Raw genomic sequence first — 25,927 nt, 5'->3', positions numbered from 1 at the left:
GGAAATAGTATGATGTAAATGTGACTTTCTAACCCCACCCTGAATTGCTGTAAAGTGATCTGACCTGACACAGTAAAACAATGGATTAGACCATAAGATCTGTGATCAGAGGGGAGGTGGCACACTCTACTGAGGGGGGAAGGAGGAGGAACGAGGAAAGCATCAGTGCCAGACTGATGTTCATGTAATAGAAACTCTGCTTGCAGTGAAACTCCCTTCACAGTCTACTTTGAACTTGAGGTAGTTATCGTGGTGATGGGTACGAACTGAGCCGACTGCTGTTGCTGCAGCGATACGTGGGGCTGCTGCAGCACCACCTGTGACTGCAACGTCGACGACGGCTGTGTTTGCGTGACAACCGGGTCTGGGACACAGTGGTGGCGGCGGCGGCCACGGCGGCAGTGCTGGCCTGCATCTCTCTCTCTTCCTGCTGCTGTTGCTGCTGCTGTTGTTGCTGCTGCATGATTTTCTGACGGACTTCCCGGATCTTCAGCTGCAGGCAGGTTTTCGTTGGGAATATTTCCTTGAATCTGGCTTGAAAAGCAGCGGTTTGCGTGACCTTTGAAATAGGAAAACACAATCACTCACACTTCAGCATAAGCCTCACTTTCTAGTCAAAATTTGCATAAAAAGTTTCCTTGGACGACCTCTGAATGACAAAAAAGTTTTCAATATAACACTGAACTTGAAAAAAAAACAAATATGAGCTAAAAAAACCATTGATTTACTAATTACCAAAGCTCCAGAACATTTGTGATAGAGAATGAAAAAGCGCCCTAAAGCATTTGAATTAGAAGTATAATATTTCCTTTTCCTTTCAAATAACAAAGAAAATGTGTTCAAATAAAGCTTTCAGATCCATAACGATATGTGATAAAATAGAGGGCTGTAGTGAAAATATAATAAACAATTTTGTTTACATCGTTGTTTGTTTATTTGTTTTTGATTGTTTGTTTGTCCCTTACCAGTGGGGAAGTATCCGTGATCTTCAAAGAGCTGCAGTACCAGGGTTCTCCTCTGGTCCAGTGTCTTTCTCAGCGACGAATACGGAGCTTTCTCACTGTCAGGGTCATTGGGGTCACCAAGCTCCTCTTCATCGTCTTTGCCTGTAGAGCAAACCAACAAATTATGTATGCAAAATCCACTAATGTATGCAAGTGAGAGGAGCCAATCACAAATTATGTATGCAAAATCCACTAATGTATGCAAGTGAAGGAGCCAATCACTGTACAGGATTCTGAATGAGCATTTGACGCTCATGTAGACATTTAACCAACGAAGTGACATTTTGAAATATGTTCTATAACTTTTCTAATTTAGACGGATATATACAACTGAAGATTTGTCAACATTTCAATACAAAGATCACGACTTTGAAGGAATCTTGATATTGTGTCACAAAATACTTGAAACATAGGGCCAAAGTCCCTGAAGCTACTATAGACATGGATACAAAATTAAGTATTTCCTTACTGTATGAAATTATCTCACTAAGGTCATCCTCCGGACAAGTAAACTAAATATTAAAGCTGTCTGACCAGCGGTTTTGAAAGAACAAGCAACTCAACAGTTGACAGAGCTCTGTTGAGTTATGTAGAGAATAACCTTTTGTGACACATGTATTGATGAAGAAGGTGGATATCTTTGATTAACATTGTGAGTTCTGTTTAATAAGTTGAGACTGTACATACTCAGAGAAAGCACACTGAAGAGACAAAGGTTTGAAACTTAAGAAGTTCAAGGTCATCAAAAGCATTATAGGAATCATGTTACACTTTCATTGCACTGTTTACACAGATTGCATAATTGCTATAAATAGCACATGAGGAATCTTTATACAGCCCAGCTTTACCATAAAAACCCTATCACTTTGACCACTCTTTTAATTGACCACTCTATTTTTTTCCTCAAAAAGTAATTTTATTTTATCCTTACCAAGTCAACCATAAATGGAAATTAGAACTTTCTCTATCTCTATCTCTATCTCTATCTCTATTGACTATTTTGAGCAATTTCTTTTAGATAACATACAGGGCACAATAAATGACGGTTCAGAATATGTCAAAGTTGGGATTCAGGAAAGTTGCCTTTACATGTTTTAATCCTCCAAGATGGTAAGCATTTCACTATGAACTGTCAAAAAAAGTTGAACTTTCTGATAATTCTACACTAAAATTATTTTGGCTTTGATGATTTCCTAATTAATTCAATTATTTAAAATCATATTATTTTTTTCTGGGTGAATTGATAGGGTTTATACAGTACAAGAATTACATACAATGTAAGTCAAATTTTGACCAAAAATGACAAAAAAATTCCTTAAAAATACAGATTTGCATATTTCATCACAATTTGAACAAGTCTAAGTTGGGTTACCCCTAGGGACCTGTATACCAAATAACAAAGCTGTCTGACCAGCGGTTATGAAGAAGAAGATTTTTTACCAAAAACACCTTTTTTGGCATTAATTTGCCTATTTTCAACAATATCAAAAAATTAAAAAAATAGTTTCTCAAAATCGTATTTTTCATCTACACAACAAATATCAAATCAGTAAGTACTGCGGTTCTCAAGATATTTGAGTGGACGGACGCCTCACAAACGGACATACATACATACATACATACATACATACATCATACATACATACATACATACAGACTGACGACGGACGCCGGACGGATACCCATCCCAATAGCTTCTATAGACTATAGTCTATAGTAGCTAAAAACAGTGCACTGGAACACGAGGAAACCTCTGAATTTAATTTTTCTATGGGATTATGAAGGTGCCATGCTCTAGTTGGCATGTTTAAGTTCACACTGCAATAGATATTCTACTGTTAAGCTATAACTGATGGCTGCTGATGGCATTGTAATGTCTGAAATCCCTTTCAGAGATAAATTTCTTGATGTGGTACGTCAGTTCTTTCATGTGCAACCAACAACTTATAAATGCAAAGTCCACCGACGTATGCAAGTGACAGGAGCCAATGGGCGATACACAGCCTCACAGGGGATTATCCCTGCCTGTGTATGACAAGCGGGTTCCCCATACAGCAATCTAGTCACACTTACCAGCAGCTCTCTGCATGGATGCGACCTCAGCCAGGGCATCCAGACTGGAGCCGCTGGCAGCCTTCTCCGCCGGCCACTGGAAGATGTTCTCCTCGCAGCGCAATCCTGGCGTTCCCGGCTCGGAGCTGCTGGAGTGACGTCTCTGCTTCAGCTTCATCGGAGACATGGGATCCGTGTCCGTACCTGAATCATATTCTGACTTCCCTGGCAACGGTAAGAGATAGAAGCGTCAATGGAAGCTATGTAGGGGAGTGTTCTTGATGACCCAATCTCATTTATGTTAGTTCACATAATGGCGGAAGGGTGTTCAGCTGCTGGTTGGATGAGACCCTAATCACGGTGTTACAGAGTTTTATTTGTATGACTGAATTGTGACGAATCTTTCACTACACAGATTATGCGTAAACACTCTACAGTCTGACAAAATCTGGCTACCACTCTTGACATATCATACCTTAATTGCTGCACTATATAGAAGGTGACAGATTCTACTGGTGTGTCTAATTGTTGAGGTAGAAAATTGAGAGCCAAATATCTGTCCCTGAGGTGCACTCAACGTTAAATGCATTTCTTACCAGCAAACCTTCAAGCTTGCTAACTTTTGTGAATTCTCCAAGTTAGTTTTGCAATATCTGAAAATTTCCATGAGTCAACACTGTATCGATTCGTGTAATTAACAAATTTTTCATTCAGTGTGGACTTGAAAAGCGGACAGTGCTTTATATGATGCGCAGAGCTTTCTCGGAATTGACCTTGAGAGCAAAGAAATCTTGAGTGTTGAGAACATAATTCCCTCTCAGGCTGTATCATTTATCTTTACAATAGAAAACAATCGAGTTGAACAGCAATTTAGGGGTGAAAGTGAGACATCAAGTTTTGTGGAAGAAATAACAGTAAGCATACCTGATGAGTTTTTCCTCTTTCTCCTGTAACTTCCGACAAGCGCCCTCGGTGACTGCAACTTGGCAGCCTCTGATTGGTGTTCCTCTGGGTGATACTCCGGCAATTCTGCGAATCTGGCTTCAAAGTTCACCTCCTCCAGAACTCTGAAATTAAAACAAGAAAAGTCTGTAAATATATGACATTATGATACAAAGACAGAGTAAAACTCGAGGAGAAAATTTAAAGGTGCAGTGCAATGCAGAGTTTCTTTGACAATTGTCTTATTCCCGATTGACCTTCTGTAGGTGAACAGTTTGACTTTGAGGAGAAATTTTGTGACATAGACAAAATAACAACAACACAGACCTTGTAAGTCATTTGTTGAGAAACAAAATAAGTTTGTAGGAGTGAGAATACCTAAGGATATTGACTAAAACAAGTTTTTTAAAGGGTCTTTTTTCACTAAGAACTCTATCCTAACCAGAGGTGACTCCCTAGTTTACAAGAGATTAATGCAAATACTGCTTATGTGAGCTTTTCTTTAGTCTTGCTATCTTGTCTCTCTGTGGTCCACGGAGGAAATATTTTACCAACCTCTCCATTCCATCATCGATGTTTCTCTTCAGTATGCCTTTGGTAGTTGGCGTGGTTGGCAGCTCAGACTCCATGGGAACAGCGCCCTCAAACTTGCTTTCTGCTTGGGTGGTTGCCGTGGCAGGGGGCAATGGAGGTGGTTTCTGGTGCCTGTGCTTGTCTGTTGCTGGTGGCAACGGGGGTGGTGGCAGAACTGGCTGAGGAGCTGGAGAGCCTTCATCAGTACTATCCGTTGTCCTGACAACCTGGCAAAAGATGGACAGATGATGATGGGTACCGTGTATTTCAAATTTGAGCAGATACAAAAGCCCAAGTGTAATCCAATTTATAGTTTACAGGGACATAGCTGTGACTTTTCATGTTGTTTTTCTTCTGCTGCAGTCTCCCTAGCCTCTCTGAATTACATCAAGCCTTTGAGGGCTGTAATTTCTCCCACCAAAATTACATTTTATTGCTTTTTATGAATTCTTCTGTAATCCTTGTGACAATTTTGGAGCAAATGGATGAAACTTTTAAGTCTGCAGTTTTCGATCAAAATTTGTGGAAAAAATCTAAAAAAATGTTTGAACCTGAAAAGAAATTACCTGGGCTACGTTTTATAAAGCAACAAAACTTTGGTTTAGTTCTCAAACAGTTAAAATACAAACCACTACAAAGCAGTGAGTAAAATTTGAAATGTTAATGTGACAAATACATCATAAAATTTACATGCACAAAATAACAATAAGCCGAGTAAAAGAAACCTGTTTCTGGTTACATGCATCCTAAAATCAGGGTAGGAGGTCTGAGGAACATATTTTTTTAATTTATTTTTATTGGCTGAGACCCATAAAATATGGTAACTTCTAGAGGGTGAACTCAATATTTTTTAAAATGAGAAAAAATATTCAGGGTCAGCAGGTTTTTCTGGGGTCAGGTTGGGTTACCACACATATCTTAGACATAATACGTTAACCAGGTGGGTTGATAAGTTAAACACTAGTCATACACAGAACACATCACACAATAGTGGCTTTGTTGACCCATTTCCACGATTACAAAATGGCAAATGAAACGGAAAACACACTGCACATCAATGGATCTTTAAAAAGACCACACAGAATGTCTTATTGAACTTCTACGGATGAGACAGTTCAGTGATGTCTAGTTCAAGTGATCTCTCAAATCACAAAGACATTTCTTTCCATGTAATCTTGATGGCATGACACCTTGAGACTGAATGAAACAGTCAACCACATCAATCTCTTAACGTCTCTCCACATTGAAGAGCGCCCTCGGAGTCAATTGTGAACATTTTTTTCTTTTGAGATCTGCCCTGCAATTATTGTTTTAATGACACGGCAACTGCACAGGACACTGAATGAAACAGAAAACCTACACTGATCGCTTGAAGTCCTTCAGCATTGAAGAGCGCCCTCTGAGGTCAATTATGAACATTTTTTCCTTTAAGATCTGCAGTACTTCTGAGATCGAGGAATGAATGAGAAGACAGCACTACCAACCTTTTTGTCTCTCTTGATAGATTTCATCCCTGATTCTGCTACAATTTCTTTGTATCTCTTTCCCTTGCAGGCTCTCTGTGGTTTTCCATCAGAGTCGCCACCAATGGACGCTGGCGAATTCCCACCGTTCCCCACCATTGCCGGCATAACTGGTATCACACTGGTTATTCCAGGCTGTACCGCTCCAGCAATGCCTGGCCTGGTGATCTGACCAGACATACTGGTGATTCCAGTCAGACTTCCCGCAATACCCGTCATTCCCGCCACTGATCCTGGCACTGTCATACCAACCATGGGGCCCGGCAGAGTTCCCGGCATGCTACTCACTCCAGTTGAAGTTATGCCGGCTATTCCAGCCATGGTTCCCGTCGGGATGTTCCGTCCGGCCATTGTCGCAGATAACAAAGACCGTGTCGCACTATTTTCCGGTACGCACATCGGTAAAGTCTGGATCCTGGGCTGGATGGTGGCAGTCGTCCTGGGAGCTTCCGGTGGATTCAGAATATTACCCATGACTCTCTTTGATAGATCCGTCACTAAGTTATGACCGGCATCCGACTTCTCATATTGACAGCCACTGTCCTCTTGCCTGGTGACCTGCACTTGCTGCGGCTGCCTGGCAACCAGCATCTCCGTGGTAACCGGCGCCATGGTGAGAGTCACTGGCATTTGTGCCTTGGTCATCTGAAATGTTTTGGGACTGGCGACGGGAATGGATGCGAGGGGTGCCTTGACCCGTTTTGTACCCGACTGGTTACTTTGTTCTGGCTTGGTTTCCATTGTCATGGTGACAGTGTTGCTCGGAGACTGCTTTATACTAACCACACCTAGGAAGAGAATGCAGATAAACGTTTCAGTACCAAGACAAACATAAACAAGTTGTACTGACCAATATGTAAAGATATTCAGCCTAATTCATAGGACAAAAGCTGTTACTGTTGATGATACTTTCTAGTTTTCTGTTCTAGAAAAACATCTTTCATTTTTCTTTTTCTTCCTAAAGTACATTGCATCATAAACAGTTTCCTATCTTTTTGTCGAAAATGAATTCTAGTCCTCAGTAGATTGGCTCATACTAATGTAGGATAGGGGTGGCTGCAGTTGCGGGCAAATTGACCCCCTTCTTTACCTTTATTGTAGGTCAAAGGTCCCTGTGTAACTACACTGGACTTCACTGCATGCTGTGATGTTGGTACGGACGACATTGGCCCGTGACTGCTTGGTGGCAGCGTTGCCTTGGACATGGTCGTCAACACTGACGGTTGAGTCGGAGCCGGCTGTGCCTGTATCGGGACTGTCGCCAGGGTGACAGGTTTTGGCGCAGTCTGGGTGGTGGTTGCTGGTAGGAGGCTGGGCTGTGACCTTGGCTGTGGTATGGGCATCATCTGTGTGGTGGTAGCTGTTGAGTGATTGCATTTAAATAAAATTGTTTTATCAACGCTTTCACCATCATGGTTTTGTCCAAACCCACTGTTAAAGGGAGGGTGTCGTCCAAACTGCGCATGTGCGACTTTCTTGTTTACAAACAATGTACATGTACTTCATGCACGATAGCTAGATGCATGGAGTCAACATAGCTGGAAAATTTAAATTTTGCAATATTCATGGTAACAAACATGTTTTAACTTTCATCAATCGCCAATGTACACTGGATACAGTGTTTAGTAGTTTACATCAGTCGTTGGGGTCCCTGGCAACCTTTGAGCAGAGTTTGGACAACACCCTCCCTTTGATGTAATGCCACCCTGAACACCAGACATCCGAACAGTATCAATACAGTAACACCCAGGATATTCACCAGCAAGATATTTCCAGCCTACCATTTGTGGCAAGGCACAGGAATAGAGATAGGGTAAGTGTTCAGTGGGGATACCGGTACATCCAGAGCCGGCCATAAAGCATTCCAACGGATTATTATGATAGAATTATGAGGATTGTATCAACACACCGCAGTGAGATGAAGCTGTAACCCTTTCACCCCTGTACTTTTGGTACATTCCCACTGTTTTCAATAGGGTGGGTGAACCCATTTATAGGTAAATGAGGTGAAAGGGTTAAAAAGAGGGGCAGTAGTGTAACTTTTACAGTATATTCATTATTTCTTTTCAAAAACAAGAACAACTTCTTCTTCTCCTCTCAAAAAATTTGTTAAAATGCAAAGTACAAGTCCAGCCAAAATAACAGGTTGTGTCTGATATACAAAAGCTATTGCTAACAAAATGAATTTTAATTCTAAGGATGAGTCAGACATCAATGATAACATTGGCCATTGCACACACAAAGGCTGTGTAGACGAACTGAACTTGTTCTGACATGATTTCTTGAGAAGAATGAAGAAAAAGTTCATGAATTTGACAAAGAAAACAAACTTAATGGAAATACAAATGATACAAAAAAAGTTACAGACTATGGAGTTTTCATAATAGAAATAGAATCAACGCGTTAATTGTAAACTCTAATGTCTAGGAACAAAAAACAGCATCATGACAGACAATAATATTTAGCTAGCAATATCTGACATGAAATGTTCCTTTTGCGCATATTGCAATAGAGCATTTTTGATACTATCAGTAATTTACAAACAGGGTGTGCTATAAAAAATTATGGCCATTTAGCAGCATAAGATGGTTATGCTAATGATGTGAAAGGTGTGTGCAAAGCAACTGTGTTTCATTTTTTCCAAATAAATTCATTCATTTATTTATTTATTTGTTTGTTTCCTTGAAAAGCAAGAATGCGCAAAAATTAGCTTTTGCAGACAGCTATACCTTCCAATGGGAAACACCGCACACAAACAGATGACAACAATACCATTCAGCATACCTGCAGAATGCTGGGCCCATCTCCTCATGGTATGAATCAGTGTGTGTCTAGGGGTGCCTTTTGTAATGAATGATATACAGACATGCCCCCTAGAATAGTGCTTAGTTGTACAGCACCTCCACATGGGCCCAGTAATTCTCAGTCTTATCTCACATTTATTAACACAATGACAGCACAAATTTTGAGTCAACATTGTGTCATTTTGATGTTAACACTTTGAGTGCAGTAATTTTTTCCACCAAAATTTTAGTGCAACATTTTACCAATTTTTATGAATTTTCTGTAATTTTTTTGGATAATTTTGAACCAGACGGACATCTTATTTCATTGGCTACAGTTTTTTATCAAAATTTACGCAAAAATCTGAAAAAAAATGACAGGGATACATTTTTTAAAGGCAACAAAAACTGACTTTGGCGCTCAAAGGGTTAAAAAATACCATTGACATAAAAAACACACATATTTGGCAAATCCACAGCTATTCTACTGTTATGTAAGATGATCGTGAAATACCTTGAAAGCTATTCTGAGGCAGGGCGGCAGGGCTCATGTAAGCATTTGCAGGCAGAAAGGCTGTTTGAAGTTTTTGAGCATCTGTCTTAGCTATATTACCTGCTCCAGGCTCTGTTGGCATGACAACGCTGGCCGGGGACCCTGGCGGGCCGGGGTGTTGGATGTATGTAAATCTGTCGAGAAGAAAATTGAAAATGAATGAAGAGATTTTTGGACAGTAGGAAAAAACACAATAAGTTGTGAATAATGTACTCCATACATGTTGAAGTGCTATGGGATTGACAAATATAACGCATGGTCGGCAGTAGCATGGCTTCCTCCATGGAACACATGGCACGGAATTGTTTCTTGTTGGACGTTGTATTCTCGTTTTTCTTTGCAGATGCCACCAGTTTCAGGAAGTGGCAGAAAATTTTTAATGTAAAATGAAAAAACTGTTAAATTTTCCTGCCCATTCTGCGATGCATTAATGTTTTTGTAGATGTAGTAAACGGCTACTTTGTTGGAGTTCAGAGAATGAGAGTGAAAATTGAGAGATAGATTAATTGACATCCACAGTTGACGAAGGGATGCAGAGATACATGCCTTTGGATGGACACTTGTGGATCACAGTAGCTACAAGTTTTAAAATTTCTGAGTGAATATATGTACATGCTGCTGCCAACACCAATCAAAACAGCTAGAACAAGTTCTGGCGAAAAGCCAATAATTCTCGAGACAGATCTGGTTCAAGTGTCAGATCTCGGTCTCCTACAGAAAGAAAGGCACGGTGATGATGAAAAAGACTTGAAAAAATTACTCATTTTGTCCGCTAGACAGGCATTGCCCTTTTTTAAGTTTAACCAGCCCGGGATAATGAGACAGAATAACATGAAGTGATATTGTGTCCTTTGTTTCAACTCAGCCTGACATTTCCTGTATAAACTCCCCGACAGATCTGACCTTTTCACTCAATACACCCACGGGACTCCATGTCATCCAGAACAGATAATTTGATAAACGAAGACACTAAAATGAAATACAATGTCACATTTTGATTATTAAAAATCTTCCCTGATCACTTGTTTGGCCTTCGTGACTTTATGATAATTATTGACGGGAATTCTTGAATATTTTTTGAGCAACTGTTGAGCTGGAACCTAATCAATTATGCATTATCGTTCTGCTTGGCTGGGATATCAAATTTTGACGGTGCCTGATGGTATTACACGTAAACATGTCACATGGATCAGAGTTCGCGGTTACGCAAAAAGTGCGTATTATACGCACTGGAATTTTTTCGTACGCATTTTTCTGGAGGCAATGCGTTTGACTGTACGCAAAATATTGGAGTCCGTTGTGGCCGCTATTTAGTCAACGACGTGTTGTCTTGTCCATTGACTCACCCACCATATTGCAACAGTTATTCTCATGGCTTGAAATTGTAACACGTTGAGCTTAAATTATTTCCCCCACAACTTTGCTTTGTTATTTCCGAGATTGCAACCCACCGACAACACGTGGTGTCGCCTGACATTGCAACATTTTGAGCGAATCAGTTTACAAAGGCGATGCCCTAACGCACGCAGCTGCCAATCATCATATTGATGGTTATGCAAATACGAGGCGTGAATGCATTACTCATTTGATCGAACGCACGTTTTCCTAGGGAATGTACCCTGGGGAATGTACCGATCTACTAACTTGCCTCGATAAAGTTCTCAACGCCACCAAATATCCAGATCACGATTTGGATATCCGTGATTACGGCACAGAGTCTTTGACGACACTCATCGCCCATTTTGGTGCTGATCGCGTTGAAGCTGGCCGGCCGACGGAAGCCCCTCGACTGCGGAGTGACGTCAGTAGGTGTAACGCATACGAGCAAGGTGAATGAGAAATCCGACGATACAGAAGACCGAATGATACAGAAGTTTTTTGGAAAAAGCAGAACTAAAACTTATATCATTTATGTATATTGAAACTTTGAATATGGCGCTGTGACGCAAAAATGACTTAAATACCCACAAGTACCCGGATGACCCGCGGTCGGACGTGATTTGCAAGCAGGGTTTACTCAAATTAAACTGACTTTGCGTGCCAACGGACGTCCCAATTTCTGCGAATCTTGCCGTATTCTGATAAATGAATATGGAGAAGCTATTTCTCATGTTCCGATTGTTATCCTGCATAGCTCTAGTGATTCCGGTTTCTTACGTGCCCTGCGAACGGGGATTCAGTTTCCAAAACTGTGTTGAGTGTACTCACCGCACGACGTAATCAACTGGGCGATGAGAATGCCGATAATCTGATGCGTCACACTATGGAAGGGCCATCGGTTGCAGACTTTCGTTTTGACCGAGCAATAAAAATTTTCACTGTGCGAGACGATAGAAACCCCGTTATATTCTAGAGATACCTGTTTGAATTTTCACTTCACATGCAAATAGAAACTTCTCTTTGATATGATTTTCAAGTTTTACGACTGTTAGTTACGGTGTCACCGGTAGTTACAATACAAGAACTACGCGCTTTCACTGCAGTGTATGACGACGTGTGATGTGTTATCACAGTTCACTGTTTTGTGTATTTTTCATTCAGACTTGTTTCTCTGTATGATCAAGATTTCATGATGTTACATTTATTAAAAACGTCTCAATTATCGTGAAAAATTATTTCCTGTGTCAACCAAAATTAATTTGCCTCATTTTCGCCCTGGGTTGAATGCGGAAGTGGCGGCTGTTACGCATTCACATGACGACAATACGCATTTTTGCCAACCCTTTGCGTACGTGAAACGCATTGAAAAAAAATTGACCGCGAACACTGATGGATTGTACTAGAAATTGCCAGATGGAAAAGTCTTTTCCAGGCAATGAAAATTCTAGACCATGTATTTGCATGACTAATGACACCCTGCATGTCAAAAAGTACACGCTCCGCTTCATAAGGTGCCATGATCCTTGTACAAGGTTTGCCTTCAAAATTTGGAGAGAGCAAAAATTACAAGAAGACTAACACAGTTCTTCATTTTCCTTCAAAAGCTATGTCAACAAACTAAGTCTGTGCCTGAATTTTTTATTCAACGCTGAATAACTGTATTCAGAAAGTAACTATGTGAATTTTGCAACTTTGATACTTGGAACAGAACTCTAGGGTTGTAAGGTTTATACAAAAAACATGATGAAAATGCTGAGAAACAGAAATGATAAACCAAAGTGATCTTTGGTGATCCAATAACAAAGTTTTGACACCATCAGTAACATTGGTGCTGATGTACAATGACATTTATGGAGACAGAGAGAAAGCTTAACTTACAGAGAGATAGATAGACAGACAGATAGACAGACAGATAGAGACTGACAGATAGACAAGGCAGATGGAGAGAGACAGAAGACGCATTACCTTTGTGTTGATGGTAGCAGTAGCCGTGGCTGTTGGTTGGCTTGGATAGGCGCTACGGAGACCTGAGTGCTTGGTGCTACATGCTGGCTGACAATCCCAGTCGTTGCCAGGTTGATTGGCTGTGAGACCACCGACGTGATCGGCTGGTTGACTACAGTCGTCAGGGAGAGCGGCTGGCTGACCACGGCCGCCACAGGCTGACTCATGGTGAGGACCTGTGAGGGCAGCGTGACTGGAGACGGCATGACGGGGACCAGGGACTGAACTTTGTTACCGGCGAGGACTGGCAACTGCTGCGTGAAGATGCCGCCTGGCAGCGGCACCTGGTTGCCGTGCAGTGCCGCGGCGCTGGCCTGGGTCACCTGGTTGCTGGGTAGAGTCGGCGTGGTCACGACGTTTGCCTGGTTACCTTGAGAAGCCGGGCAATTGGCTTGGCCTGGACTGCCTTGATTGCAATGTTGTTCCCTGTTACCTGTATTCCGGCGCCTTGGTTTCCAGGGGGTGCAATCTGCAGCTTGGTTCCGGGTGCAACTTGCGCAGGGATGGATGGCAGGATGTAATGTAACTGCGTGATGTTACCCCGGGGAACCTGGCTGTGCGACAGGCCGACGCTGACTGGCGTCGTCGTCGGCTGTTGGGTCGTAATAGTCGTCTGCACCGGATTGGTCGCCAGTACCGTACCGCTGGAGGTGGTGCTACTTTTCAGTACAAAGTTGGTCAGCAGAGCCGTCGGAGGGATGCCAGTGTTTTGTTGTCCTGGGATCTGGGTCTGTAAAGGTTTCGGTGGTGGCTGGGACAGGGTCTTGATAATGGATCCCGGAAACGGACTGATTCCTGGGTTGGGTTGGCCAACCGTGACCGGCCCCTGTTGAGGAGTACCCACTGTTGTCAAACTAGGCAAGAGTTTGTTAGCACTGACGGTGCTGCCGATGGCTGTCACACCTGGCTTGTAGTGCTGACCCGGCATTATCATGGTACTGGATGGCTTTTGTACTGCGGTTCCAATGTTCACTAACGTCTGCGGCGGCATGCTGACGGCCGACTTAGCCATCTGCGATATTGTCTGTGTTGCCGGCATGGTGCTCATCAAGGAGGTAGCACTGGCACTGCCTGGCTGCATGGTCACTCCACTCACCGCAACGCTTTTCGTCTGCACCGCCGGTTTAGAAGCGATGAGGATCGGCTGCATGAGGGGTTTTGAAGCTGGCATTGTCGTCATCACGCTCCTGCCGTTAGAGAACGTGGTGACTGTCATAGGCGGCGTGACGCTCGCCAGTTGCACTTTGCCAACCAATGGCACACCTTGGGGCTGAGGCTGTGTTTGTGTCAGCGTTATGGGCAGCAAAGTCTGCTTCACTCCTGGGGAAAAGACGGGAGGAGGCTGGGCCGTTTTCTCCGCCAAGATTTTCGGATGTATGCTGGAGGTTGGTGTCAGGGGCAGTGGAGGCAACCCGGATACTTGGATCATGGTACCGACAGCTGTGGTTGAAATGGAGGTCAGCGCCGGCATCTGCAGTGGTCTGTGCGAGCTGAGCGGTCTGCCGGTAGAATCCCTCTGGCTGGACACCTGTACTGGACTTGAAAATTCCTGAGTTTTGAAGTGTCCCGGTTTTCTATCCCCAGCAGCCAGGCCATCATGCTTGGTCTGGGATTTGGGCACGTACTCCTTGAATGACCTAGCCACTGACGACTGCTTGAATTGTTCCAGAACCCTGCCCTTTGGAGAATGCACCTTGAACACAGCGCCTGTCGGCTGAAAGAGTCCGCTGTGAGTCGGCCTTGTGATTGGCTGGCTCTCGGACAGCTGACCAATCGTTGTGCCTGTTGTAGCAGCGCTGGCGCCTGGTCCATCCGGGTGATCGAGTCCAGAGAACTGGCGTCTGATTGGTGAAGTGGAGCCTGGTTTCAACGGCTTTGGTCTGTATGTGATGTCGGCCGACGAGATGGGCTTCATGACTGGAGAAAAGCGTTGCTGTGGAAACACCTTGTTCTCTATCATTCCCTCTTCCTCTGATGGCTGTCTGTGTCGCTGTCAGACACCTGCTCCTGACACTTTAAGTCGATGGTTCCTATTGGCTGTACGCTACTCACTTCATCATCAGCTGTGGGCGCAAAAGAAACCGACAGAAAAATTACCAATTAACCGTGAATTACTGGATGCTGTTAAATAATTTTCACTCTTCACAACATAGGGGAACCTATCATGTTACATATGTAGGTAAATAATCGCTGTTCATTAAAACAAGTCCTTAGAGGAAACACCAGTGTAAAATCTGAGGTTTCTTTCAAGAAAGAAAACATTGACACAACACTAGCTAGCTTGAACTAATCTGCGAGGTCAGAGGGCATGGGTTCAAAGCCAACGTAGGTCATATCAAGCACTTAAAGATTTGCAGCACATACTATTTCACATCCATACAACCATACAGCACATGTACATCAGACAGAGACATAGATGTGAAAAGAAGCACAGAACAGAATCAACTCTGAGGTAACATTATAGAGCAAACCGGACCACTCATTGATGTCAATCACTAGATAAGGCACACTCACCGATGACATCATCGTCTCCTTCTTCACAGATCACCATGCGCTCTTCATCATCGCTGGTCAAGTCGTCGGACTCAATGCGTTCTTTCCTCTGCCGGGGGTTTTGAGGAGGGTGGTGAGTGCTCCCCTCCAGCACCTGTCTTCCTGCAGCTCTCTTGTCACCCTCTTGAAGTTTACTGGAGCACATCTGTCAGTAGCGGAAAAAACAAGGTATGAGTCATTGTCTCGCCAAACAATTCCCTTCACTGCAGTTAATTTGCAGGCTATGTGTATTGAGCAGATCAGAGGGCTTTGTGGAAGGCCTCCAATCTCTATAAAATATCATACTGTGCAGAATGAAAGTGACTGGCAGCCAAAATTAACCCTTTGAGTGCCAAAGTCAATTTTTGTCCCCTTTATAAAATGTACCCAAGTCAAATTTTTTCAAATTTTTGCCAAAATTTTGATGAAAAACTGTAGTAAATGAAATGTGAAACCTGCTTGGTCCAAAATTATCAAAAATATTACTGAAATATAAAACCAAATAGAGCTAAAAATTCATAAAATCTGCTAAAGGTATTGCAAAATACGATGGTATCAACCGGGACTCGAACCCACAACGCACGGCACCCAATCACCTAGCGCAGAGGACAACAGACAAACCGCTCGACTAAATCCCCAATCCTAAAAAAGATTGGTTCAATAACCGAGCTAAGGATGTTACAATTTTGACTGCGCCCTCTCCACTCGCCGTAGAGTTCGTGAAGCACTCACGCTAGCACACACGCTATCATACATCTCACACAAACTATATCGAAGCGAAGCAATGAATACAACGCTTTACACCGGGCGGAAGATAGCCTCGGGGACAATTCGGGGACAAAATGTTGCACTAAAATTTCAGTGGGAAAATTTACAGCACACAGAGAGTTAACCACAAATAAATATCCTCTTTTTTTACTCTCTTTCTAAACCATTCATTGTGCATAGGTGAGTCAATATCAAAATAAACACTATGTTATGAACTTACCTCAGCAGGGGGAGGGGAGGACGGTAAATGAAGGGGGAGGGGGGCACTACTCAGAGAAGTTGACCTACCTGTGTGAGTTCAGCCAGTGCTTGGCTATCACCAGTAGCGGCGTGTTCATGCTGACGGTGTCTGCCGCCGTGTTCCTCGTGTTGCTGTCTGTGATGCAGCTCTTCCAGCTGGTGCTGCAGTTGTTGCTGCTGGATGAACAGCTTGTGCAGCTGCTGTTGCTGCTTCTGCTGTTGCTGCTGCTCGTGGGACGTGGTCGGCACCTGCGACATGCTCTGCGAGCGCTTCTTCCGGGCCGCGATCTTCGCCGGTTTCTGAGAGAAGCGAGAAAAAAAACCAAGGACCGCTGTAAGATTTCCTCACATGTTTTCATTACCAATGGAAGTACAGATCTCTTTGATTGAAAAATCAACACATTTGCAGAATATTCACAAAGAAGAATACTTGCAATTTTGCAATTATATCTGAAAGTTTTACACGAAAAAAGTAGAACTCTGCCAAATGTGAACACGACAAAACTGTAGTTCTTGTACGCAGCATATTTCTTTCTTTCATTTTCCTATATCATATCCGCCCCAACACAGCTGCAAATTTGCGCACCTTTCTATCCCTATGTCAAGAGGATATATCCTGTTTGTCAGAATTTGACAAGATTTTGTGTCTCATGTCAAATTACTGACAACCATTAAATATCCTCCTGACATAGGGACAGAAAGATGCACAAATTTGTAGTTGTGTTGGGGCAGATAAGGTTGGTACAAGAATCAAAGAAAGAACCATACTGAGTACAATCGTATTACAATATGCTTCACTCGTCTTTCTTTCTCATGGTTAAAGAAATTTCCACTTGGCAAATTATGGGATTTGAAAACGGAGATAATATGAACAGTGGCTCTTAAAATGTCTCCTCAATCAAATGTTGGAGAGATTGTTGACTTCTGACTGTAATTTGCTACTCTGCCTACACAAAAGACATGACAAAGAAAAGGAAAAATCCCTGTCCATTGAATTCAGTCATTTGATAACACTGCCATTGGCAAGCAAACATCACAGGTGTTCTCATTTCATGATCAGCATCTTTGTACAAATCTGGGAATTATAACACCTACAAAACAAACTCTTGTCAGAACTGTACTCAAAGTAATATAATGCGTGTTCCATTTTTCCATCAATGTTAAGTAGAACACGCCTCGGGGACAGATATTCCAACTCTCGATTTTTCACGATTCTTTTCTGACTTACCACTTGTGGGGCTCATTTCAAAGCTCTTGGAGAAAAAGAATTTTCACAATCTTAATTTTTGTGAAAATCAAACATTTACCCCCCCCCCCAATAGAGTTAACACAAAGATGGCGGCCATTCTGAATTTCAAATGTTAGGTAATTTGTTTATCTAGTACCTACAAAAATTTGCACGGCTAACCCCGATTTTTATTCTTGATTTGGTAGGAGAATGATTGACATTCATGAAAGATGAAGTCTTTCACATTCGAGGCACCAACTACCTTAAAGGGGAACCGTCGTCGGAACTGCGCCTGTGCAAGTTTCTTGCTAATAAAGAATGTACTTCATGCACAATATCTATATCATCATAGCTGCAACATTTAAATTATAGGATGTTGATTATGACAGACGTGTTTAACTTTCATCAATCACCATCATACCTTGGATACAGTGTATGGGTCCCATACGACCTTTGAGTGCAGTTCCGATGACCGTACCCCTTCAAAGTGTACAGAAACTAACAAACCAGGAAGAAAGGAAAACTATGGCTACCTCATCAGTGAAAATATACTGGTCATCTTTGGTTGTTGCCGCTTTGCCAGCATCTGGTTTCTGTGGTCCCTCTCCTGCCCCAATCAGAGCGCTCAATCCCGTGATGTCATGAGTCGGGGCAGTTGTGCTGATAGGCGACACTAGAGGGCTCTCATCGGTGGACTCTTTCGTTCGAGCTTCCTTCCCACGGCGCTACCCATGGTTGAGCTGGTGGATTTTTTGCGGTCTTTGTTGCACCACTTCCAGTCAGGGTGGGCTTTGAAATGAGCTTCTTTCACCTACAGAATATAGAGATCATTAATTAAAACAAAAAACTTCAATCCAAAACAGTTGAACAGAATGTACTGTTTTTAATACACAATTTTTAATGCCCTACATACGTACATTTGTACCAAACTCTTGACACATATGGGTCTCACATGACCTTTGGGCAATATACTGAGGGTTATGGCCCTTTTAACCCTTTGAGCGCCAAAGTCAATTTTTGTTACATTTTTGCCAAAATTATAAAAAACAAGTCATCGTTGATGACACAGTCCCCACTTGTTAATGGGTACTTTGATTACATGTCCTCAGAGAGGATAGAGTCCTCTTCATTAATTAGGTCTGTGATAAAATACTTTGATACAGATGGCACTCAATGGCCAAGAATGAGTTCCATGGTGATGAAAACATAAAACCAAAGTAGGCCACCATCCTAAAGTTCATAAAATGAGTCTACTAGGAATTAATCAACAGGATGTTGCAAAACATTTTTGCATACAATCCTAACACTTAACAGATTATCACTTGTACCATATTTCATAAAGTTTGATGCAGTATTTACAACACTATGAGATCAACATCTGTATCAAGTTTCATCACATTTGACGTTGTATTAATTTGTGGCTATATCACCCTAATTAGGAAAGTTCATTACTTATGCAATTACAAATTAATTAAAATGACACTGATAAATGTCTTTTTCAATGTTAAAGCAATGTGAGCTTAACATCTGTACAAAGTTTCATGAATTTGATGCAGTATTTCTTGACATATCAGCCTATTTACGAAACTTCAATAATTGACATGTTACTGCTACATGACGTGAAACAAATTGAGGAGCATATGTATGAAATAGGTCAATGTCCTTGTACCAACTTTGAATGATACTGGTGGCAATATGTCTGAGTTATGGCTCTGTACATAAGAAAATTGTAACAAATTCACCGCCATGCAGCGATATTTGATCTTACTGTTTAAAAAATCAACAAGTATATGTACGACATAAGTCAATGTCCTTGTACCAACTTTGAATAAATTTGCTTGATACATGTCTGAGTTATGGTTCCGGACATGAAAAAATCGGAAAAAATGGCCACACGGCGGCCATATTGGATTGTATCACAAAACAAATCAATGTGCATATGTATGACATAGGTCGATGTCCCTGTACTAAGTTTAAATAAAATCGGTGAATAAAATCAGTTGAGACGTGCCCAAGTTTTGGCTAAGGACACGAAAAAATTGTAACCAATATGGCTGCCATGCAGCCATATTGGATCATATCATGAAACAAATTGACATACATATGTATGACATAAGTCAATGTCCTTGTACCAACTTTGAATAAAATCGGTTGAGATATGCCTGACTTATGGCTCTGTACATGAAAAAATCGTTAGAAAATGGCTGCCTGGCGGCCATATTGGATTGTATCACAAAACAAATTGACGTGCATATCTATGACATTGTTCAATGTCCTTGTACCAACTTTGAATAAAATCGGTTGAGATATGCCTGACTTATGGCTCTGTACATGAAAAAATCGTTACAAAATGGCCGCCTGGCGGCCATATTGGATCGTATCACAAAACAAATTGACGTGCATATCTATGACATTGGTCAATGTCCTTGTACCAACTTTGAATAAAATCGGTTGAAACATGTCTGAGTTATGGCTCTGTACATGAAAAAATCGTTACAAAATGGCCGCCTGGCGGCCATATTGGATCGTATCACAAAACAAATTGACGTGCACATCTATGACATTGGTCAATGTCCTTGTACCAACTTTGAATAAAATCGGTTGAAACGTGTCTGAGTTATGGCTCTGTACATGAAAAAATCGTTACAAAATGGCCGCCTGGCGGCCATATTGGATTGTATCACAAAACAAATTGACGTGCATATCTAAGACATTGGTCAATGTCCTTGTACCAACTTTGAATAAAATCGGTTGAAACATGTCTGAGTTATGGCTCTGTACATGAAAAAATCGTTACAAAATGGCCGCCTGGCGGCCATATTGGATCGTATCACAAAACAAATTGACGTGCATATCTATGACATTGGTCAATGTCCTTGTACCAACTTTGAATAAAATCGGTTGAAACGTGTCTGAGTTATGGCTCTGTACATGAAAAAATCGTAATAAAATGGCTGCCTGGCGGCCATATTGGATCGTATCACAAAACAAATTGACGTGCATCTGTATGACATATGAAGTAATTCTTGTACCAAGTTTGAATGAAATCGCTCCTTGCATCTCTGAGATATCTGCGTGAACGGACGGACGCACGCACGCACGCACGCACGCACGGACGCACACACGCACGGACACGACCAAACCTATAAGTCCCCCCGGACGGTGTCCGTGGGGACTAAAAACTGTGGCTAATGAAATGTGGAGTTCATTGGTCCAAAATTATCACAAATATTACAGAAAAGTTCACAAAAATTGGTAAAATGTTGCATTAAAATTTTGGTGAGAAAAAATACAGCACTCAAAGGGTCAATAAAAGGTTTACTGCTCTAGAGCGATGAGAGATTCATTTACCATTTGCCAGGAAAGTCTCTCTCACTCACCTGAAATGCCAGATCATGGTATTTCTGTTTCTCCTTTGGACCCAGCGCGTACCACCACTCCCCTAGTATCTTGCTGACTGTTCTGTTGTCTTGGTTTGGATGTCTCTGGTGGACCAGCGCTCGGTGTCGCTTGCTGAAAATCATGAAGGCGTTCATCGGACGCCGGATGTGATCCTTGTCTTTGGTCTGCAATGGATTGAAGACAAGAACACAGAATAAATTCACATTCCTAGAAATTATGGTTACTTGATGGAATGAGATGTACAGAACCAAACTGCAGTGAAAAGTATTTTTTTCATGGCTATTTTGACAAGTTGACCATGACATGATGCAGGGTCGGCTTGAATTTAGGCATTAATATTGCAGGATAGGCCTCTGTGCATATTTGAAAGTCCAAAAGACATATTTCAAATAGGTGTATGAAAAGTAAAAAAAACTCTTCATTGACTAAAAAGACACCCAATAACACCCAATGGTAAGAGGCCGTCGACTGTTCCTGATGGTGTCTCAAAAATACAATACTTTAATTTCATGATTGGCAGCTTTCTTTTCAAGTTCTTCCCCGTAGTATGGTTGCATAAGACAAACTATAGATTTCTGTAGCATTTCTATACAATTTTACAGAACTTCTATGGAAATTCCCTCTATCACAGGGTTTTCCTAGCCTCATTTTTCTTGCTATCAAACAGAGTAAAAATACTTCCCTCTTTGCACTGAGACACAGAGTGAGCCACCCGGTCTTATTGGTCACATTGACTCTACTCAAGCTATTTCATGTATGTACTTTTGAAGTGGACAGGTTGACGTGGGACAACGGTGTGAATGACAAAGAGTTACCCTCAACCATGTCAAAATTCTACTCAATGCAATCAGATGATTCTTGATCAGACAGTGATGTCTGGAAACACATCATCTGCTTTAAGGCCAATTCTAGTACAAGTGCGTCTACATGCTATCAATCTGTGCTCTACTGTCAGCAACGTATCACACGGCCAGATATCAAAATGACTAGGTTTGGGTTTTTTTAATAAATCATAGTTTTGAACTATATGGAAGTATTGATCACGATTTGTATTAAATTTCTCGAAAATATTTCAGCATGTTTTCAACACTACAAAGTTTAAATATCTTCTATTATATGTAATGCATTATTTATTTATTTGTTTGTTTGTCTATTTATTTGTTATTTATTTATTTATATTTATATAATTGTTAATTTCTGTATTTATTTATTTATTTATTTATTTATTTAATGATTTATTTACTCTTTTCACTGATAGGATTATCTGTTTGCCGCATTAGAAACAATAAACAAATCAAAACAGTGAAAATTTACGCATTGGAAGAATAAAACGACAATCCTACCTTTCTAGGACTCTTTGGTTCTTTGTCAGAGTCTTTGGGCAATGCACTGAGTGACTGTGTTCGTCTTTTACCGCCGGATGGACTCACTGGTACCATGGTAAACCTGAAACAAGACAGCAATGCTTACATGTAAATATGTCCACCACACCATACTCCCTACACACCACTTTTGTCTGTTGCTATGTTGTACATGTATCATGTGAATGAAAGCTCACCAAGGGCAGGGAAAGTTTTGGCTAAAATTTCACAGCTACCTGCAAGATGGGCGGGTAGAAATAATTTCAAAACGTATTTTTGTTGAAACCAGAGGTGATGTACACTGGGTATACATTATGGGAGACATAATTATCGGTGCAGGCGCCATGCTGCTCAGGAGCGAGGGCAATTTTACAAAGTTACCTGCTTGGAAATTTGGTCGTAATTTTACACAAATTTTCTACACTGGTACTTCATAGTTTGCTTATATAGGATGAAGTCGGGTGAGTTGTCTGACACTGTCATGGCAACTGAGACGATAAAGTATGACAGCAAAGCAAAGGTACAGAGTCTCTAATGATATTCAGGGTACTTGTACATACCAGTATATTATATACATGTACCTAGTCTATCGCCTTACCCCAAAACAACTACCGTCTTATAGATCGGACCAAGACATTGAAAATGAACGGGACTGGACTGAAGGCTTGGTCCTGATGGAGCAACATGTTGTGTGTACCCTCTGAAATGTCTGAGGTGTACTCTATTATCAAGAAACTCATTCAGCCATCACTTTAAGTTATGTTTCATTTTTTGTGGCCATTTAATTTTTGTACTGATTTCAAGTTTTATTTACAATGGTAGATGTCTTTGTTCTTTAATCTGGCAGAATGGAGGTGATTAGAAACACTAAACCCTGGTCATTTTGATCCAATAGCTTACCTGTTACCTATAAACAATGTCTAGGTCTCAAACCTTCACAATATAAAGAGCTGATGACAATCATAATCCTGAAGGAATCTCTTGTCCACCCCTTTTGTATAATGGTATGATCTGACACGAAGTACGTCTAGCCTTGTTTCACAGACAGTAAGTTCTCTGGGTGAATCTTGAAAACATGCATAATTGACTATTTTCCCTGGGTGCAGCTTTGGAAGAAAGCCAAAAATCTGAACATCCCTCTCTATCTCCCCCTTGAAGAAAGTGGTATGACCCAGCATGAGCAGAGCAGGGCACTTCCATCTGAACATTGGCACAGGGGTTGAACATGTACAAACATGGAAAATAGACAATTCCTATGTCAGGAGCTTTAGTAAGAGTCATAGATCTGAACAAAAATTCCCCCTAGTTCATAGTGGTATGACCCAAAATGACTAAAGCAGGATAGCACAACTTGGATAGCACCAAAAGAAAAGTCAGAGGGGCCAAGACAATCATTCATTCATAAACCGTCTGACACATTTCCTGCCTCCAGGGGTAAAAGAAAAGTAACCCTTTACAGTGTAATCCCTTCCTACAATGTCTGAGCGGTTGCTCTAAACATTGCAATTTTCCATGGAAAGCGAATATGCGGAAAAACCTTTAACATTTCCCAAGGGAGTGACATCAATAAATCTTGCATCTTTTGGGGATTGAAATGAATGTATGAAAATCAACAGAACTGTATTATTTGATAATTTTTTCAGGGAGTTTTCTAGACTCTCTCAAAGCCTCTTGTTTACTACAGAGCTCTTCCCAGCAAGGATGGCTGACTGAGACAGCCAGGCTGTCACGTAGCACGGCTTGGGTTAAGGTAGACAACATGCCTCAGGGACAGATATTTGGGCTTTCAAATTTTATCATTTCTCTTCTGATCTACCACCTGTGGAGCCTCATTTTACAGCTTTTGGTGTTAGAAAAGTTTTCACCGTGTCAGTTTTTCGAAAATCAAAAATTATATTTTTCCCCATTGAGTTAAAACATGGATGGCAGCCATTTTGAATTTTAGATATCGGGGAAATCATGGGTAATTTGTCTCTCTGGTACTAAATTTTGCACGGTGACCCCTGGTTTTCTTCTTGATTCAGTAAGAGAATGGTCGAATGTTTCATTGAGGAAAGTTTGAGCAAAAGTTTAAGTCTTTCACTTTCGAGGCGCATACTACTCTAAGCAATCTGAAATGTCATCAGAGATTACACAAGTACAATTAAGGCCATGTTGTTTTAAAGTTGAACACCTGATATTTCAAGATGATTTGAGGAGTAGAACAAGAAACCGTATTTCACAAGAAGAACAAAGACACAGGGAACACATCAGGAGTTGAAAGTTATTGGGTCTTAATCAAAATAACACGTACGGTTCCTTATCCAGGTCAATGTCACTTTCACTGGCTCTGTAGTGTCTGTCCATCAGCGATGATGGAGGCTGGATGGCAGCCTGGATGCTGGCAACAGACTCCTCTGTGGTGAAAAGGAAAAAAAGTAATAATGAATAAATGAGTGAAGATTTTCTGATAAATCAGTCATGATTTGTCATGAAGCAATATCTATAATTTACTACAGATTGTCACATTACACTGAAACGAAAGGTTAGAGTCTGGGTTGAAAGTAAAGCCTTTGAGTTGAACCTTGCCATTTTTGCTTTATTTAAACGATGTAAAATAGTCTCAAAAACTTATCAACTATGACAATGAAATTGGTTTCTCTTAGTACTCCAAAGTCTATCAACAAACTCACATACATCTCCGGTATAACCTCTTTGAGTGCTTAAGTCATTTTTTGTCGCCTTTATACAATATAATGCCAACAATTTCTTTCAGATCTAGACAAGTTTTTTCTGATGTTTTCCAAATTTTTTGTCAATGAGTATAGCCTTTGAAAATTTATGTCCATTAAGTCCAAAATCATTGAAAAAATTACAGAAATATTCATAAAAGTTGGTAAAATGTTGCCCTGATATTTTTTGGAAGAAAATACAGTGCTCAAAGGGTTAACTTGCATTTTACTCAGAGTGAAAATCACTCCGAAAATTAGCTACTGCCGCCTTGATAATTATATTAACTTTAATTAGAGCCGTAATTTTTCTTGGCTACTTTCAATATCTTGGGACTTTTCTAAATATCTAGCACGTTATGGGTACAGCATTTTCCTCTATTATGACAAACATTCAAAAGAAATATTTTTCAAAGACAGAGTTTCCTTCATATTTATGCAAGATGGTTATGCTACACCGATACATTGCTGTAAAATGACTGTTTAAAACAGCCTTTCATGTTCATGCAAAGATTCCATCATGAAACACAGTGTCTGGTCGGTAGGAACCAGTTGATTGCTCAGCTTTATGGTGTAACATTGGAAATCATGCTTTCTGAAACATACATTACCCTTACAACACGTACCTTGATTCTGATTGGTCAGAGCTTGCTGACTGACAGGTGGCTGCTGCACTGTAAATGGTATGTGATTGGCTGGTGGCTGGCCAGGTGTCAGGATGGGTACCAGGCTGTGCCAGGGGAATACCGCCAACGCGTTGGTGGACGTCTGGTTCCAAACTGTGTATACAAAGTCATGGTCATTAGAAAGTGTTATCATTAAAACAGATTATGAAGCGTGATCTCAGCTTCTATATGTCTCAATCACTGTCATG

At 41.2% G+C, this 25,927-nt stretch overlaps 2 protein-coding genes across 2 annotated transcripts in view; both read right to left on the bottom strand.

Moving 5' to 3' along the window:
* Positions 1–224: 224 nt before the first annotated feature.
* On the bottom strand, positions 225–13,166 carry LOC139127402 (protein capicua homolog). Its single transcript, XM_070693320.1, has 9 exons — positions 12,776–13,166; positions 9,491–9,564; positions 7,185–7,454; positions 6,056–6,882; positions 4,554–4,798; positions 3,981–4,123; positions 3,078–3,281; positions 966–1,106; positions 225–559 (listed from the first exon to the last, which is right to left on the bottom strand). The coding sequence occupies exons 1-9, from the start codon at positions 13,018–13,020 to the stop codon at positions 225–227; spliced, it is 2,484 nt and encodes an 827-aa protein (XP_070549421.1). The 5' UTR covers positions 13,021–13,166.
* The window catches only part of LOC139129555 (protein capicua homolog), a 44,994-nt gene continuing 32,230 nt past the window's right edge, over positions 13,164–25,927 (bottom strand). The window contains 10 exon segments of the mRNA XM_070695204.1: positions 13,164–14,791; positions 14,794–14,877; positions 15,329–15,512; positions 16,403–16,654; positions 18,116–18,279; positions 18,282–18,393; positions 20,963–21,148; positions 22,328–22,430; positions 24,639–24,741; positions 25,680–25,832. Of these exon segments, the coding sequence (XP_070551305.1) occupies positions 13,164–14,791; positions 14,794–14,877; positions 15,329–15,512; positions 16,403–16,654; positions 18,116–18,279; positions 18,282–18,393; positions 20,963–21,148; positions 22,328–22,430; positions 24,639–24,741; positions 25,680–25,832 (2,969 nt within the window).

This window comes from Ptychodera flava, chromosome 3 (assembly GCF_041260155.1).
Source record: "Ptychodera flava strain L36383 chromosome 3, AS_Pfla_20210202, whole genome shotgun sequence".
Lineage (NCBI taxonomy): Eukaryota > Metazoa > Hemichordata > Enteropneusta > Ptychoderidae > Ptychodera > Ptychodera flava.
Note: the sequence above shows the minus strand (reverse complement) of the source record. Positions and strands in the feature narration are given on the sequence as shown.

Excerpts from the sequence above, each read along its gene's own strand:
- LOC139127402 (XM_070693320.1), bottom strand. The coding sequence starts at position 13,020 with ATGCCGTCTCCAGTCACGCTGCCCTCACAGGTCCTCACCATGAGTCAG. Across the intron at positions 6,883-7,184 it reads ACCTTTGACCTACAATAAAG|GTGTGGTTAGTATAAAGCAG; the intron begins GTAAAGAAGGGG and ends TTCTCTTCCTAG. Across the intron at positions 4,124-4,553 it reads ATCGATGATGGAATGGAGAG|AGTTCTGGAGGAGGTGAACT; the intron begins GTTGGTAAAATA and ends TTTTAATTTCAG.